Source organism: Aspergillus wentii (genome assembly GCF_001890725.1).
Source record: "Aspergillus wentii DTO 134E9 unplaced genomic scaffold ASPWEscaffold_2, whole genome shotgun sequence".
Classification (NCBI taxonomy): domain Eukaryota; kingdom Fungi; phylum Ascomycota; class Eurotiomycetes; order Eurotiales; family Aspergillaceae; genus Aspergillus; species Aspergillus wentii.
The window spans coordinates 2460024-2477547 of NW_024467833.1; the positions used below are offsets into that span (position 1 = coordinate 2460024).

Consider the following 17524-nt stretch of genomic DNA (forward strand, 5'->3'; position numbering starts at 1 on the left):
GAGGAAGCGGCGGCGCTCCGATCCCCCGCAGCTGGTCGGAAAGTGCACTGATTGGCTGGAGCGGATTCTCCCCGCATTACGCATCTATTTTGTGATTATCAGGTGAGCAGTCACGTGTGTCTATACAAATGAAGCATTTCCTCTATTTTGGTATATTATTTATTGACCTCTTTCTGCCGGGGTTATTTGTTTCCCATTCTTGTCATTTGGTCGCGTCCGTCTTCCCTTGGGGTTCCCTCGTTTGAGCAATTCCACTGGTATTTCCTGAAGAGTCTTGCCGTCCTCCCAGATCTTACCCATTCCGGCTGTCCTCTCCACGACAACATCGAAAAACTCCAATGGCACAACCTTTTGTTTCGTCTCATTATCATCCGCTGTCTCTCCAGCAGGCATTCCCTCGCTGAGAATCACCCCGTTTTCACTGCGCCAGAATGGACACCCCGCCGCCAACGCCTTTCTGATGTCAATGAATATCAACACTTGTGCATCGCGGCGCATCCCCGAGATGACCCTGCCATCATTGAGCTGTAGAGCATCTTTGGCAGACTCTGCTGTCGCATCCACAGGTCCCGGGAGAACGGACTCAAGAGACGGCCCTGTAGCAAAGTGAATATGATTCCGTCCCATACACCGGAGTCCTTCGGATTTGAGAATCAGCGGCCACGCGGAGTGAAATGTGCCATGCACAACTGTATCAGGTAATGTTGAAGCATCGGACAAGGTCAGTTTCTCCAGAAACGACGCCGCATCCACGCTCTTCATACTATGGCCTTGCGTAGCCCGGATCAGGAAATGGGATGGGTCTGAATCTTGGACTGAAAGAGCTATCTCGGTTGCGTTCTCTTGCCCTTCACTTGTCGAGGGGGCTGAGGAACCAAGGGCCGATGTCGGGTCTTCAATCATGGGGATCTCGGTGCCTTGTGTCTTTGAGTCGACCTGTGTAGATGGGATATGTAGGAGGGCGAAACGTTTCTTGTCGGACGAGGAGACGGCTTTGATGATTTCCGGGAATGTCACTTTGAGAGATTTGAGCTTTCTCCAGGCCATCTATCAGAACATAATCAGGTTAGCTTCTATCTGCATCGATCCAACATATCGTAGAATGCGTACGACATCTGCCACAGAGGCATATCCCTGGGCGTTCATCTTCAGCCCTTCCTTCTCTGCCGCATGTCGCAACAATAAGCTCAGTGCCTTTGAGATGGACACATCGCGGTTTTGGGTAGGCTTGTTCTTTGGTGGTGGCATGGTGGCCGTCGTGCGAAGAGGAGTGGTTTGTTGGAGGCGGGGTTGTCGGAGTGGAGGCAGAGGTAATAGCTTCGTCGTCCACTGGTTCATTCAAGAATCGTTTGGCTTGTTGAGCAGAAAAGTGTCAGTAGATCGGCACACTTTATGTAATGGTAAAAGCGAGGTTGGTGGACATGACTCACGGATAAGTTCGTGATTCAACAATAGTGACTGAAGCCTAGCTGAGTCTTATTCTTGCTCACAGACCAGTCATAATTCTTTAACAGTACAATCCAAGACAAGTATAACTGCATATTATTAGCCAATGGAAATGAAAAGCATAAGAGATAGCCTCATACCGACAGGCGTTGATGGTGATAGGTATTGTTTACCCACATGGGTAGATCTTTTTTTTTTTAAGTGAGGGGAGAATTTTTTGACATCATCGGCGAGCCATTAATTGACTCCGAAATGGCCGAAATACTCGTAGGACAGGGCCTAAGGACACACAACTATAGATGGAAATATTTGTGTTCAAACTAAGGTAGTAGATACTCCTATTGCCTTCTGCTGATATGCTGCTTCTAAAAATGGGTATATAATAGAGATAAAACAAACCCCCTTCCCTTTAATCTCAGGAAGCGTGAAAAGGAAAAAGAATCCGAAAAGAAATTGAAAGGAAGAAAAGACATAAAAGCTGGATACAGGGCAGCCAGAGGATCTAATCAAGTCTACCGATCGCATATGCAGTTACATTCAGCAACCGGACAGACTCTGTGTTTCGTAAACCATTCCCGGGCATGATGTGCATGGAAACCATGATTGCAGTTGATACAGAAGACAATAAATCTTCGCATCAAGTCTGTTTCTGTGGGTTTGCGCTGTTCTTGACCAGACTCCGCTGCAATGGACGCTCGAGACATCGGATCCGGAGAGCCCAGCCAAAGCGTACAAACTCCACATCGAGGCATATGGCGCCCACATCTCGGACAGACCATCCCAGACATTGCGGCCGTTCCCAACGGGTTTCCTGCGGTCGGGTGCACGACCTCCCCTGCGCTGGACGAAGAAATCTGAGAAGACGAGTCATGCTGGGTGAGTGGCCTGGTGCAGTAGTTGCAAGTCAAGCTGACCTGTTGCCGTGGTGGTTCAATTAGTTTTCGGCCATCCCAGGTGACCGCGAATTTGCGGGACCCAACGTCAAATCGTGCTCGTTCCAACTGTAGTTTCCAGGAGTTGATCTGCCAACGATAGGTCTCGCGCCATGATTCGAATTGAGTCTTGTAGGCTCCGTTGTTGATGAAGCGCGGGACAGTATGGCTCATGGCCAGAACTGGCGTCTGTACATCATTAAACTTACTGATATAAGATTGGAATAGATCCATGGCGGAATGACCAAGGCCCGTGAGAACAATTCCCTCAATGTCGCCCTGAGAGATGGCCTCAGCGGTGGTCTCTTTCAAGTACGCGGTTAAATCTTCGTCGGGAAGCCAACGTAAAGCGACCTCAACTCGGTATTTCAGTGGCAATGTGGTCTCTTGGATAACTGAATTCCAATCCCCTTTGCTGACCAGCGCTAGGATAGCCCGGGCATAAGGGTCGGTAAGCTCTTTGGCAATCTCTGCGCATGTCTCTTCCCAATCCGAGTCGGCCTCTCCTTTTGCTGCACCTGCTATGGCCATGGCAAGCAATTTATGTGCTTGTGTAGGTTCATTGCTGCGCAACGCCAAGTAAGCGAGTTTGGCTTCGTCTTGGAAGACAGCCAAGGCAGCGGCTTTGGTATGCTGGTTATCTGCACTTAACGTCTTGACAAGTTCTTCAAGTTCACGGTGGGATTGTGTTGCACCACAGAGTCGAAGGCAAAGAAGGCGATGTTCAAGGTACTTTGTCTCGCAGTTTTTGGTCTCGGATAGATTCAACCGATCACGAACCAAATCAACAATGGTCTCTTTTATATGAGTGGGATGGACGGAATGCGGACCATACGAGCCAATTCGTCGGCTTTCGAGGCTCTGGCCTGTGAAGAAGTTAGATCTAAATAAACAAAACGAAAAAAAGAAAACGATAGACTGATCATACCCAAGTCATTGTTCCAGATACTGGACACCCCCATGTAATTCAAATCCAGCTCGTTCATGACCATCGAGGAATCAGATGAGTCAGACCGTGCCCCTAACTTTGGTGTCAACATATCTCCTCTTCCAGGCTTGATACAATAACTCACGCTTAACCCAATCCCAGAAGTCTTGCAAGAAGGGATCCTCGGCAACTATTGTTTTGTTGCGAACCTCATCAAAAAGATACCCATCCCTGCATCGATGTCTATTGACAGTCAATAGTGTCAATGCCTCTTCAGCCGTCAAAGGGGAGTCTAAGGTTCCTAGAGACAAGTCACGCTCTCGGGTCTCGCGACTTGAGAGGGGACTTGTAGAGCGGCCATTTAAGTCAGCCTGCCGACCTCTCAGACCATTTGATTGATCATCAGAGTCTGGTAAGTGATTTTTGCGTATTTTGGCAACCAGCTCGGAGTTACTTGTCTCCTGGCCAGACATGGGACCCATAGTATTGAATTCCACGTAGCCGTCAGGGTCTCCGCGCACCAAGACACCTTGAGAAGAAAGCCGCACAGGGGGTGAAGTCGGCTGGAGTGTGATAACATTGACTTGCCCATTGCCAGATAAGGTCACAGCGCTTGGCTCGTTGGAGGCACTCATATTTAGGAAATCAAAAGAGACCACTCTTTCCAGCTCGTTGCAGCCGCGCGAAGGATGATTAAACGGACTGTAAACGTCTCGTACAGATTTGGTGTAAACTTGTTCGGGGTAATTTCTAAAGGAACCCTGGCCAAGAGTCTCATCCATCGAAGCGCGATACTCTTCGGATAGGTATTCCTTGGCGATATCATAAGTTTTGAAATGGCCGGTGTTGGAAAGAGCGCCTAAGCAACCTCTCTTGGTTCTTGAAAAACGTAAACTCCATAATGTTGATTTTGGCGAGACAACATTCTTGAATTCAAGTGCAGGGCCTGGCTGGCCGGTCTCAATGCCGCTGGTTGGGCCCACGGCTGGTGAAGTAAACCGGGAGCCTACACGTCGATCCCAGATACAGACAGTAGGGTCACCGGATGGGAGGCAGGATGCAATATAATTCTCCTCAAGCCAATCAATGGCCAGATTATGGACACACCGTGTGGGGAATTGCAGAGATGGATTACCAGGTCCCTCTATAGCGACGGTTAAAAGAGAAACAGGCCGAAAGAGAGCAAAACTTACCCCGCAGGTCATATATCCTGACAAATTGACCCTTAACTCCAGTTACAAGCGTGTCTGGCTGGTCTCTAAAGAATTTGATACTGGTAATCGGCTCCGAGCTAGCCAATTTTCTCAACGGTTCAGCAAACCCCTTCGTTCCTTTCATCGCCACACGCTGGTTCACATCCCAAATGTTCAAGCAAAAGTCATTTCTAACGCGATCCAGCCCGGCGCCCAGCAGTCCATGCGTACTGAATGCAACCGCATTGCAGTAACGTTGATTCCGAATGGGGAAAGAAAACGAGTCTTGAGAATCACCACCCATACGCAAAATAGTCGCATCTCCAGAGGATTGACCGACAGCAATTAGCGACTCATCCACGGGAGACCAGTCGAAAGCACGAAAGGCTGGCACCTTGGTATGTGTCGAGAGTACTTCATGGTCTAGGTTTCTGCCGTCAAACGAGGTGACCTTGCAGAGTCGAAATTCCCTCCCTGTAACATCCACGGAGAGAAAGCGTTGCTCTGCCGTGGTCGAGGAAGGGGACCATCGAATTGCCGACTCCATTTTGCTCAAGTCGTTGTGATTGATAGTAGCTGGATAGTCTGTGTGTTGGTTGCGTCAGCGCCAGCCAGCACTACCAGCCCATGCTATTACCAGCTGAAAGAGCTGGGATAGTTCAAGACCAGATGTTCATGGAGGCAATTGATCATTGAATATCGGCACAGGACATGCCCGCAGATATCGCGAGCAATAATGACGTTGAGATCGCAGCCACAACAACAACAGATCGTCGTCGACGGCGACTGTCGAGGGAGTGTCGCGCGGTCATTGAACCTGCGCCGCCGCTGATTGGCCGCTGCATCTGGATCCGGGGATATTCCGGGCCGACTGATGATCCGTCCATTTTTATCGCTTTCTTATCCGCTGCAATTATTTTTCATCGAGCCAAAAAAAGAGACAAAGGAAGATAAAAGGGCCAACAGAAGAGCATCAGCCCCAATCGAATACCTCACAATGGCTAGAGATCATGACAGGGAGCGGTCTCCCCGTCCCCACTCCACCAGTAGCAGAAACTACCGTGATCGCAGCGATCCTCCCCAAAAACGCAAAGACCGAGAAGCCTCCGAAGATGCGATGCCATCCAAGAAGAAAATCCACTTGACTCGCACGGAAAACAACTACCCCTCTGTCAACGAGCTGAAGAGGCGGATCCGGGATGTCAAGCGACTACTCAACCGGGTTGATCTGCCCGCTGATGCGCGGATCGTGCAGGAACGAGCACTGAAAGGATACGAGAGAGATCTGGAGGATGAAAACAAGAGACGGGATCGTTCGCAGATGATCAAGAAGTACCATTTCGTTAGATTTCTCGGTATGTTCTCCTTGAATTGGGTATATCTTATATCGATAAATCTAAACTAACGACGAATAGAACGCAAAGCAGCAACCAAAGACCTCAACCGACTTCTCCGTCGCGAAAAAGAACTCGACCCCAAAGAAGATAAAGCCGCTCTCAAATCCCTCAAGAAGCAAATCCACTCTGCCCGCGTGAACCTCAACTACACCATCTACTACCCCCTCACGGAAAAATACATCTCGCTCTACGCAGACAAGAAACAGCACAAGAAGTCCGAAGAAGACGAGACCGAGGCAGACACCGATACCGTCAAACTCACCCCTCTCGCTGCAGAAGAAAAACCTCCCATGTGGAATGTCGTTGAGAAGAGCATGGCGGAGGGAACCCTTGATCGTCTCCGAGACGGCAAATTGAAGACCGGATTGAGCACCGACGACACACCCACTACATCATCGACGACAGACAAGAAGAGCAAGGATAGCAAAGATACCAAAAAGTCCAGCCACGAGAAGAACATCCCCGAGAAGAAGAGCAAATCGAAATCCGACCAGACTGAGCCGAGGAATCGCAGGGAGAGACGGAGAGAAGACATTGAAATGCGCGAGGCATACCGCAAAGCACAGAACGACAACGATAACGATAGCGATGGTGGCTTCTTTGAGGAATAGGGTAGTTTTCTTTTTTTTTTTTTTTTTTTTTTTATAGTATACCCCTACAATACGGTGGAAGAACCAGATATACTACTACCGGATTTCAGACCGCAACCGCAACTTTCCTTTGCTGGATGCCGCCAGGATACTCGGGGCCTTGCTCGATGAGTTTTACACAGGAAACGCTCGCTGAGCCCCAGCTGAGTGCTCACTGGTCGTCGCGCGATGATTGGGCAAACTACCTGCCATTTATTTTACAAGGGTAGTTCAAAGACCTTTTGACCAAGAGCACACCCCTTCATCTGCTTCGCAATTGTGAAAAGTTTCTTGCCGGAATGAGAGAAACACCAAAGACAAGACTGGCTGCTTCCATGATTCAGGATACCATTTGCTCCATTAATATTTGGTGAATAATTATGGATCCTATTTCACTTTGAGCACCCTTATCTGATAAAACGAGCTTCAATAGAGATGACCTGTGTACATATATAGAGAATAATTCAGGACAGTGTGCTGGCATGGTGGGAATTCAACCCCTTAGCATGCTGCAAACAGTTGTATTGATAGCCCAAGAACCTGATTAACCTTGTTTTCAAACTCCATGCAGTCCTCACAGACAGGGGAACTGATCAATATCACCGCTTCAGTCAATGACACCGGCGGTCTGGCGTTGGACATATCAATAAGGGCTGTGTGCCGTTCTTTCCGATGATTCAAAGTATCCAACTGACGTTCCAAAGCAGTCAGCTCTTCGGTTTCAGGACCTGTGTCCAACTGGTCCTCCACCCACTCGATTTCTGCTTCAAGTTCGGGGTCTGAAACGGTGTCGCGTGGGAGAAAAACATGACGGTCGACGAAATATGCGATTAGTTGCTTTTCTGCATGGCAGGCATGGTATTGGCCCGGTATACCTTGATCAAAATCATCGCAGGCCAAATTGTGGCCAACGATACGTGAGAGATAAAAAACCTCCCTTGTCCACTGCCGACCACTGACTCTGACGAGCTGCAGCAAATCATGAGACCAACCACTCATAGCTGCAACAGATGCAAATTGGCCGCCTCTTTCTAACCGTGCGATGGTTTTTCTCGGCCCAGTAATGGGATAGTTTGCAATGGGGCCCTGCAGCATGATCGAGTTCTTCATTGGTGACCGCTTAAAGGAGTATTCTTCGCACCGCGATACTGTCAGGGGACTGCCGTAAACAATATTCGACTTCCTGTCCTCTCCACCCAGAAGGCGGACAATGCTTTGGCGATCGATATCTCTTTTGAAGTTATCCTCCCGATAAGCTGGCTCTTGATTAGAGGTAGGCGAAAGGTCTCCTCCGGCTCGCTCGTATCTCTCACGTCGATTCCTGTGAGTCGGTCGAGCCAGGTCGATGGCAAGCCAGTTTTTCTCATCGCGCAAATTCTCATCCGCTCCATGCTCCAGAAGCAGCTTCACATTGCCCAGTCTGCCCCAGAGTGCTGCCTCCATGAGCGCGCTCCGTCCATTGCGATTGACGGTATTCACCTGGGCTCCGTGGTCGAGAAGCAGCGACACCATGGTTGGACTTGCTTCCGCTGCTGCCATGATGAGTGTGATATCACCATCCGGTTTTCGTCCGTGGATGAAGATTTGAGGTTCAACAGAAGACTCCAGATACTCTCGAACCGCTGCCGTTCTTCCGCTGGCGCAGGCACTGATAGCAAAGACGATCCTTTTTTGTTCTAACGGCTTCGAGCCATCCTTTAAATCGATAGTTATCATTTCATTGGAGTCATCGTAGATATTTGGATCAGTCACTCCAATCTCAGCTTCTTCTCTGCTAATGCTGACCATCCTACTAAATCCTTGTGACAACAAATCTATTTCATCGGTGCCCGCACCACCGGCAGCGCAGATATTCACATATCGCCCTTCTTTCTTATCAATCTCATAAGCAACCTGGCCCTGGTCATTGATAGGAAAGCAGCAGATATAGCTTTCTGCGTTCTCGCAATGTGAGACTCGCGACTGGGGTCCATCCCAATTCATGCCATGGCGATGGACACCCTCGCAATACGGGCATAGGACGTAATAGGAATGCGCATCCCACCAGAGAACGTCGGCTTCTGGGTTATTGTTCATAGTTGGAAAAGCAGCATCGGTTGGTTTCTGTATCAACTTCGCTTATGTGCAGCTCTGGTCCTCAAAGAGGGGGGTGAGGGGAGGGGAGGCTGGGTATATCTGGTTTGTCTGGTTTTCACAAGGCTGGCTGTCGACTGTGGCGCTGAGAGAAGCCCAGGCTGTCCAGATGTACGGCTCTAAGCTAAAATTGGCGCACAAAAATGGAAGTAGAAGGGGAATTCACCGTATGAGAGGACCGTATATTTTAGGAGCTGATGATAAAAAAAGATATACATTGCTCACTTTGAACCGATCATGGTTTCACTTTATTCTGCTATGTTGGTACACTATCGTCAACTACTCCTTCCAAGACAGGTTAAAGTACCAAGATGAGAATAGGTGATGAATGAAAATAAATTAAAAAAAAATCAATGCTAAAGTCTAAATCCTAAACCGAGATCAAACTCCAGGCTTTCACCACCCCTTCTAAAAAGTCATGACATGGAGAAAAGAAAATGAGAAAAGAAATTCCAGATAGTGACCTCTGGACCTGACTCCGTACCAAACACACCAGACCAAACGAGAAGTAGAAGGGAGGGAGAGTTGAAGGGAAAGGAGGGAAGAAAAACAAAAGGGAAATGAAAAAGTGCAGGTAGAACGGATTCGCCGCGTTCTGTGCACCAGACACTCAGTGCCTAGTAGTTTTTGAACCAGTCAAACCCAACATATCGTTATATCGTGTCTCATAGCACGCTTGGGTGCGTGTGTGTGTTTCTCAGAGTTTCAACACAGGCAGCATCTCACTGAGAGAAAGATGTTGCTGTGCAGGTATCTTGACAAGGTTCGCAGAACTCTTGTGCATGTCCAGAAAAGAATGTAGTAGTAGAAAGAGTCGAAACAACTTCAGCATCTCACATGATAGCACATCCTCCACTCTGTGCTCTTCTGCGTCTGCCCCCAAGAGCCGAGACGACTCCACCATCATAGGCATCATCAGCGTCATCGGCGTTGTAGAGTCGCTCGGCTTCACGAGCTCGGCGTCTTCTTCTTCTCGCCCCGGCGCCTGCTGCACCTGCTTCTTCGGTGGCCATCATGTAGTCTGCCCACTTTCGGTCCAACCTGTTTGCGGAAGCAAGATCACCACGCAAGACTCGCTTCATGTGTTCGTCCACAGTCATCTGCCAGCCGTAGAAGCACTTGAGTTGAATGACTTGATTGGGGTATACAGGAGGCGGCGGTGGCGGTGAAGTGGAAGATGTAACCACAGTGCCGCCTGTTACCGGATCGACCGTTTGGGTAACTGTGATAACAGCGGGAGAAGGCTTGCGAGAGCGTGGGATATAAGCATTGTTAGAAAGGACCTCCTTAACACCGGCCCAGGTGACATTGGCACAGTCGAAGACAACTAGTCGTAGACCAACTTGGGGGAGGTTCTCATCGTAGCCTCGCTTGCGCATCCGGAAACATGCTTCCATCAGAGAGAGGTCAGAGATTCGGGTGTTATCCATCTCAACAGAGCGTAAGGACGGGCAGCTCTTCATGACTTGCAGCATTCCAGTGTCACCCAGGCTCTCACAGTAACTGACATTGAGATGCTCGAGATGTGGAGCGCACGGGGAATTTGCTAGCTCAATGAGCGTGTTGTTTGAGAGCGCATCGATATCTTCAACATCGAGATGGGTGAGCAGCGGTGTAGTGCGGATTATAGCAATAACAGAGTCATCGCTTAGCTGTGAGCATTGGGAAATTTGCAAGCCTTGAAGATCTGGGACATTGTGAGCTAGACTCTTGACCCCATCATCAGTCAAATCTGTGCATTGATGAATATCCAAATGTTTAAACCGTCTAGGAGGAACAATTGGACGATCAGCAAGCACATCCATCTCAGGATCAACACCATGGATGATAACTTGTAAACATTGATCTGTCAAATCGGTCCGACTCATAATCAGCCGTTCCAGAGTGTTGCGCTCGAACAATTCAAGAGCGAACTCCTCATCATTGAACCCGGTGATTTCACTGGCCCGGAGATCTTTCAGCCGTGGACATGACTGAACAACTCTCTTGAGTCCAGAGGTATTGACATTGGTGCACCATGAAACATTCAATGTTTCGAGTTGGGGACACGACTGCGCAATGATCTTCATGGCGGAATTCTTGACACTGGCCAACCCCGACAAGTTAATATACTCCAGGCGGGGGTTTCGTAGGAGAAAGTAGTGGATCGCAGTCTTATCAATGCGACACCCTTCGAGGGAGAAATTGACGACATTCCGACACATGTCCGAGATGCGCTCACCTTCTGACGACCACTTTTCTTGCAATTGGACACAGCCTCTGAGATTGAGATCCTTAACAAACGGGCCGCCAGAGGTAATAATTTTCACAAGGCTGTCACTAGAAATCTGACGATAGTACTCGGTGGTGTCGACACTAGACCACAACTGCCCATCAAAGCACATCTTGTGCCACGCCTTAGAAACGGAAGAGGCACGGACAATTTCTTTGGGAGTCAAGTGCCGGAATATTCTCATTTTGATCTCGTCCGGCATGTCCCTCCAAAAATCCAATGTTCTCTGTCGAGGGGGGAACTGCGCAACGACATTCTCCTCAATGGCCTCGTTTCCCCGCGGCACTCCTCGGGATACTGGCCTCAGATCGGTTGGCATAGGAATAGTCTTTGACTGGGAGCCATTGGGGGAATCGGTCCCGACGAGGCGAATTCGAGGGTTTCCATTCTGGCCTACCGGCGAGCCCGGAGAGGCTGAGGTCATTGGACGGGCATTCAAGCCACCATAGAGTTGAGATGAGCTGCCATTGCCGAGACACGGAGGATATGCTGATGAAGAAAGAGAAACGCAGGATAAAGATGCCTTGCTAGTTCCGCGATAGCCGGTCGAGGCGGATCGGCCGCGTCTAGTAAGACTAGGACTTGACGACATGCGCTGTAGGCTTTGTAGTATTCTATGCCGCCCCTTGGGCTTGGGTTGTTGCTCTAATGGAATCTGGCCGGCTGACGACGCTGGACTCACAGGGGAGACAGCCCCAGACGTTGGCCTGATCTCGTCGGAAACGGCGGCAGCCATGGCGGGAGAAGGTAGAATCGAATTCAACACGAACGCTCGATAAGTAATTGTTTGTCTTGGGAAAGTATATCAGAATCGGGCGGAGGAGATAACGAGCTAGGTTTTGATGTAAGGGAGGATAAAGCAGATGGCTCCCCGTCTTGTCAGAAAGACGTTACACCGACGACAATCGCGGGATCCCGCAATGACGGAGTCCTAAACGTTCATAGTGATGACCCGAAAACAATCCGCAACTAAGTTAATATCTTAAGACAGATCAACAGTTCCCGCGCAAGGCGGATGCTTAACAATTCCAAATCCGGTCCTGCGGATGGATCGAGGTCGAGCAAAAACACGCCGACAAAAAAGAACGACCAAAGCGAAGGAGGAGAAAGTGGGAGAGGAAGGATAATTGAAGGGTTTCACTGGGGAAAGAAGATCGGGCGAGGCAGTGTCTCTCGGCTGGGGACCGTAACCAGGTGGACCATGGACATGTGGACCGGGCAAACCGGGGACGGATAGAGAGAAAAATGACGCGGCAGAACCGGGACAAGACAGGGAAGTTGGACGTCACAGGGACATCACCGGGAGAGCAGGGAAGGAGAAGATAGAAAAGGGGAGAAAAAGAAGATAAAAGAGACAGGAAGATAAAGAAGAAGAAGAGAAGGAGAGAAGAAGAAGACGACGAGAAGAAGTGACAAAGTCCAGGTCAGGCGACAGAGATACTCAACAATACGTCCTTACCTGTACCTTACAGCCAATACTGACTGGCCTGAAACGCCCTATCAGAACGCACCATCCAGTCCAGTCACCTTCCTGCAGAAGGCCATCGATACACAGAAACCCTGAATAACCCAATCATACCCCGATTTGCTCGCCGCCACCACCGCCTCTTATCGGCTGGATTTCACTTATCGATACGCGATAGAGCGACAGCGCCCCACTTGGTGGCCGGCCCTAAGCCTGCTAGTGGCTGTTGCGACTGTCCACGCGTCACGGCATTACGCTGTACGGTAATGTATTATGGCATCATTTTCTGGATTTCCTCCTCACAAAGTATACTTATAGGTAGGTATACTAGAGTAGAGGAGATATTCAAATGATGAAATATCAGCAAAATTGAGGTCATAACATTGTCTGATGATCAGCGCAATACCGTGTGTCCGGTGTAATGCTGATTAAACTCTGGAGCACCCCAGACTTGGTAATACGTAACTTTACCCTACGCACAGACTGTCAGCCAGTATCAGTATTGAGGGATTTCCTGAGACCAGTGAATCTACAGTATCAACATGAACAATGGAAGCGATATAAACATCAAAAAGAGAAACACAAAAAAAAAAAAAAAGAAAGAAGAAGGAGAATAAGAAAGAAAAAAAGCAAAAACAGGCACAAGCTGATCAATCAAATCCCTCTCCCCCGTCCCTGTCCATCAAATACCCAGTTAGGAACGGGCCTCTCGGTCCTGCCAACCACGCCACTTCATCCATTATTATTAGGTTGTTCTTCGCCACCTTGCGGGGTCAGGAACACTTGTTTTGCTGTCAGAATCCATGGATTTGGATAGCTACATGAGTGCTCCTCAATACGAGTAATTATAGCCTATATATATGGTATACTATCGGTGGGCGTGGCTGGTATTGCCTATCCGGCCGAATGTATCAATGCTACCTGATGATCGGATCCTCTACTTCTGCCCAACTTAAACCAACCATCCTTTGTGATGGATAACTTTGCTGTTGTATCCCCATTGCCGAGGTGTCCATCTCGAATAAGTAGTCGGGATACAACTTCATCTTTTTCATTATCCCTAGGTATTTAAAAGACAGACTAGCGTTGTTCCCCGCTTCACCCCGCAATTGAACCACTGCTAGACTGATTAATGTTTAATGAGGATCGAAATCGCCCTCACCATGTGTCACCGTCTTTCTGTCGGATCGGCAGTGGATCTTACTGTATCTATTGCCTACTAGTTGAATAGTCTCCAACTCTCTACACATGCAGATAGAATAGACAGCTTCACTATCATCACTGTTAAATTCCAGTCAGACGCTAAACTGCATAACGCCATTGCTGAGGGTATATAATATGCCATATTGGGAGATTTCCTTTTCCATAGAACAGCCAGTGTAAGAAAAAGAATGCACCGAAACATCTAACCAAAATAAACATAATGTGATGATGGGGTATCTCAATCTTCTTCATCTCTATGCATCATCGTCTTTCATCGCAGCCTGTCCTTTTTTTTTTTTTTTTTTTTTTTTTTTTTTTTTTGGTTCGTTCCATCCGCCCACATCCTATCCATATTTCATCCCCTTCATACAGTCGTCACATTCTCGGTCTTTCAACATATACTCTGCAAACAAAGTCCTCCGAAAAGAAGAAAATAAAATAAAGAAAAGAAAATGCATCAATGTGATATTTCATAAGTTCGCCGTAGAACAAGCACAATCGGCGTATGCTTGGAATGCTTTCAGGGTAGATATATAGATCCTCCAATCCATCGTAATCGTTTTCGATAGCTATTCCAAAAAATAACTTCATCGGTATCGGCGGCTTCAGCTGTCTGTCATCCATGGGTGTTCCATCACTTCTGTGATTGTCAAGCGATTGTCGACGTCGCGATCAAGCATCTTCCTGATCAGATCGATGCAGTCCTCGGAGAACGGTAAGAACGGTACCCGGAGCGGGTGGTCCAGGATCTCATCGACATTGTAGAACGGGTTCTCTTTGTAGACGATCGTGTAGAGAAGAATTCCAAGAGCCCAGATATCCTGCTCCTTGCCTCTGTAAGACTTTCCTTGAAGGACTTCGGGTGCTGCGTAGTCTGGAATGTTGTTAAAACTGTCCGAAAATAAAAAACCAAGACAACTCACCAATTGTTCCCACAAAAACATCAAACGGCCCGTTCTTGATGTAAGCAGCACTCCCGAAATCAATCAGTTTGATGTTGCCTTCGCCGTCCAGAATGACGTTCTCATCCTTGATATCGCGGTGTACAACCAGCGCCTTGGTATGAAGATGATGGATGGCATCCACAACCTGTCTGAAGATGGTTCTGCATTCCGCCTCATCCATGTTCGCCTTCAGCTCAATGTAGTCAAAGAGGTCCATTCCGGGAAGACCGTGCGGCATCATTTCAATGTAATAATTGACGTCGTCCTCGAAAAATCCCTCCATTTCCACAATATTTGGGTGCTTGAAGCCATCACGTCGTAGGTAATCTAGCACATGGATTTCCAATGGCACGGTACCCAAACGACGGTCGCGAGTCCAGGTATCCACAAGAATCCTCTTCTTCGTCACATATTTCAAAACGACCTTCTTGGATGGGTTGTTCTTGAGTCGGACGAGTTTGACTTCGCCGTATGCTCCTTGTCCCATCTCCTCAAGAATAACGTAGTCGGCGATCGTTCTTTTCTGTGGAGTCTCTTTCTTCGCATTGGCAGGCTTCACTTCGGGCACGGCCTGGACGGGCTTATCTGTCAGTGGCTCGGAAGCAGCTTCGTTCAGTTGTTGGCTCAGAGTCGAGGATGGTAGTTTCGTCTCCACCGAAGTACGTTCTGCACTAGAAGGCTCGGGTTTGCGAGCCGCCGTCGGGCTGGACAATGGGGCGGTTTCGGGAGCTGTTTCCTTAGTTGACTCTGGAGGGGGCGAGGTAAAGCTCATCGCTGGGTCTGTGGAGTGAATCTGCCTCGAGTATGTAATCCATAATGCATAAACCAGTTCCGTCACAGCAACCGTTTCCTCTTCATCGTCGTGGGGCTCGCCGCGGAGTCCAATATCTTCAGCTTGACCCTTGGGGAAGATGGTTCCACTCTTTACCACTCGCAATTGCACGTCTACCGCGATGTTCGAACCGTCACGGTGATTGGCGGTAAGGCCGGTTGGTTCCTGAAACACTGCTGCTACACTGTCTTTTCCTTCACGCAGGATCGAAAGAGTTCGTGCCCTGCGAAAGCTGTGTTCGGGAATCACCATTCCATCTTCCAGAGGAACCTTATCCTCCTCGGTAAGCACATTTAGAAGGACATCAAATCCCGGTATAAGCTTCGTGATATGCAAGCCTTCAGGCCGGTCCTGGCCAAACAATACCGATGAGAATGCCGAGTTAGAGCTAATCACCTTCATTGTGGATGAAGACAGCACCATCATACCAGCAACATGAGGAAAGCTGGATACTCGGAGACAGCCTGGGTCTTCTTCCTTGCCGACAATCACAGGTATACATATTCCAGCAGAGGTGCGGCTAGTAAAGTATTTCATCCGGGATATTTTGGCCAAACCCTTATCTAATGGATCTTCCAAGCATTCTTTAGGGAGGCGGGGGAGCAGCTCCGTGATCCGCCCGCCAGGCTTGACCACTTCCTGGCCCCAAATTTTGTCAGTGTCTCCACGGGCATCGGTAACATTCCATGAGCTGTCACAACGGACATGAGCGACATTCTCCGAGACCTCTTCGAGCACCCAGATCAAGCCACCACGCTTTTCCATGACCCAGATGCTGGCAGATCCTTTAGATCCATTGCGTTTGCGGATCGGTACGACGTCACCGCAGAGCAGAACACCGCGTGATTTCGTCGCCGGGTGATTTGGATTCCTTGTGGTTCGAGTACTTGAGCCATATCCATCGTCAGTCTGGGATCTCTTCGGAGCTCTTTCCCGAGAAGACGGTTTACTGAGCAACTGAGCCGTGACGCCATTCCCCATGCCCATGGACCTCGGATTTACCGGCCTAATACAGGATTTATCAGGCTGGGAATGAATCTTTGCTGCAGCATCAGTGCGGGGATCCTGCAACTTGGACTCAAGCCACTGCCTGTGATCTTTTTGTACAACTTCTAGGATACTTAACCTCCGCACTTCCGATTGTGTGACACCAAATATAAGACACGACAAGTCATTCGCTGCCAGTATGGTCCATGGCGCCTGTGAGTCTGTCCTAAAGACGGCCTGCGAGACTGGATTCCATTTGCTGCTGTGGGTATGCAAGGCCGGGGCTGGAACCCCCAAACCAAGAGTCGAGGAGGTTGTGGAGAAAGAGTCAGTGGTGTTATATGGCTGCGTCAGAGTCTCCATCAGTTTGTTCTGAAGAGATGTACCGCCGACATCCGTGTATGTACGTTTTAAGCTTACGCGCCTGGGCGATGGGGAGGACTTCACCGTCCTCTTTTGATGCGGTATTTGATCGTTAGGCACGGGACTTAGGGGGTATGGGTGATCGGGCAAATCCTCCGGGAGATCTTCCAGGGCCTCGGAGACAGGTGATTGGTGATCGGTGAACGCTTTTTCGAAGATGTTGTTGCTTTCCACGTCCGCGGGTCCGGTCAACGGTCCTCGGGTCATGGCGGCAAAGTGGGATCGATCATCCCGCTCAAAAACGCTGGATTTCGACATAAGGTCCGCCATGCTTTGTACATCCACATCGCCACCGTTGCGAGCCTGCGCATTGATGATCCCGGGGTAGCTGTTACCCCATCCGAAGCGGTCGCGCATGAAGTCTATAGATCTTCTCAAGGTGTTCTGGCGGCTAAGGAGTAGATCATCGGATTGCTGTGCAAAAGAAAAGGAATGTAACGACTCGCAAGGAAATCGGTGGAGATCCTCCAACGTAGTCGAACTCCGGTTGAATGGGCGAGTAGAGTGGGTTCTAGACGACGAACGAGAACGAGGCGAAGGCGAGCGAGTCTGAGGGGTCATAGGAGCAAGCGACGGAGTTGACAGGTTTGGCAGTGTCAGGACTCGTGTAGGCTGTGGGAGACGTATACGATCGAGGCCGGATGGTCCAAGTCCATGGTCATGTTCAAGTAAAGGAGACCTGCAGGGAATGAAATTTTTTCCTCGTCAGTCCCACTGGCTGCACGTAACATTATGCGAGT

The 17524-nt window shown here is 49.1% G+C and overlaps 6 protein-coding genes across 6 annotated transcripts; 1 reads left to right on the forward strand and 5 right to left on the reverse strand.

Moving 5' to 3' along the window:
* Positions 1-70: 70 nt before the first annotated feature.
* Positions 71-1634, reverse strand: ASPWEDRAFT_36699 (tRNA 2'-phosphotransferase). The gene is made up of 4 exons (XM_040834525.1): positions 1587-1634; positions 1431-1535; positions 1111-1353; positions 71-1047 (listed from the first exon to the last, which is right to left on the reverse strand). The coding sequence occupies exons 3-4, from the start codon at positions 1246-1248 to the stop codon at positions 160-162; spliced, it is 1026 nt and encodes a 341-aa protein (XP_040692665.1). The 5' UTR covers positions 1249-1353; positions 1431-1535; positions 1587-1634; the 3' UTR covers positions 71-159.
* Positions 1635-1747: 113 nt separating this feature from the next.
* On the reverse strand, positions 1748-5293 carry ASPWEDRAFT_149700 (uncharacterized protein). Its single transcript, XM_040829576.1, has 4 exons — positions 4500-5293; positions 3452-4450; positions 3307-3399; positions 1748-3244 (listed from the first exon to the last, which is right to left on the reverse strand). The coding sequence occupies exons 1-4, from the start codon at positions 5044-5046 to the stop codon at positions 1959-1961; spliced, it is 2925 nt and encodes a 974-aa protein (XP_040692666.1). The 5' UTR covers positions 5047-5293; the 3' UTR covers positions 1748-1958.
* Positions 5294-5616: 323 nt separating this feature from the next.
* On the forward strand, positions 5617-6507 carry ASPWEDRAFT_103173 (Efg1 domain-containing protein; the record flags this gene model as incomplete). The annotated part of the gene is made up of 2 exons (XM_040827543.1): positions 5617-5854; positions 5915-6507. The coding sequence occupies 2 exons, from the start codon at positions 5617-5619 to the stop codon at positions 6505-6507; spliced, it is 831 nt and encodes a 276-aa protein (XP_040692667.1).
* A 519-nt stretch (positions 6508-7026) lies between these two features.
* ASPWEDRAFT_24862 (ankyrin repeat domain-containing protein) lies at positions 7027-8601 on the reverse strand (the record flags this gene model as incomplete). Its single annotated transcript, XM_040832669.1, has 1 exon — positions 7027-8601. One exon carries the CDS (start codon positions 8599-8601, stop codon positions 7027-7029), a length of 1575 nt encoding a protein of 524 aa, XP_040692668.1.
* Positions 8602-9491: 890 nt separating this feature from the next.
* Positions 9492-11666, reverse strand: ASPWEDRAFT_24863 (F-box domain protein; the record flags this gene model as incomplete). The annotated part of the gene is made up of 2 exons (XM_040832670.1): positions 9492-11525; positions 11613-11666. The coding sequence occupies 2 exons, from the start codon at positions 11664-11666 to the stop codon at positions 9492-9494; spliced, it is 2088 nt and encodes a 695-aa protein (XP_040692669.1).
* A 2537-nt stretch (positions 11667-14203) lies between these two features.
* On the reverse strand, positions 14204-17345 carry ASPWEDRAFT_24864 (uncharacterized protein; the record flags this gene model as incomplete). The annotated part of the gene is made up of 2 exons (XM_040832671.1): positions 14204-14472; positions 14522-17345. 2 exons carry the CDS (start codon positions 17343-17345, stop codon positions 14204-14206), a joined length of 3093 nt encoding a protein of 1030 aa, XP_040692670.1.
* Between the last annotated feature and the right edge of the window lie 179 nt (positions 17346-17524).

Excerpts from the sequence above, each read along its gene's own strand:
- ASPWEDRAFT_36699 (XM_040834525.1), bottom strand. The coding sequence starts at position 1,248 with ATGCCACCACCAAAGAACAAGCCTACCCAAAACCGCGATGTGTCCATC. Across the intron at positions 1,048-1,110 it reads ATGCCTCTGTGGCAGATGTC|ATGGCCTGGAGAAAGCTCAA; the intron begins GTACGCATTCTA and ends ATGTTCTGATAG.
- ASPWEDRAFT_149700 (XM_040829576.1), bottom strand. The coding sequence starts at position 5,046 with ATGGAGTCGGCAATTCGATGGTCCCCTTCCTCGACCACGGCAGAGCAA. Across the intron at positions 4,451-4,499 it reads CAGGATATATGACCTGCGGG|AGGGACCTGGTAATCCATCT; the intron begins GTAAGTTTTGCT and ends CCGTCGCTATAG. Across the intron at positions 3,400-3,451 it reads CTTCTGGGATTGGGTTAAGC|GGGCACGGTCTGACTCATCT; the intron begins GTGAGTTATTGT and ends CACCAAAGTTAG.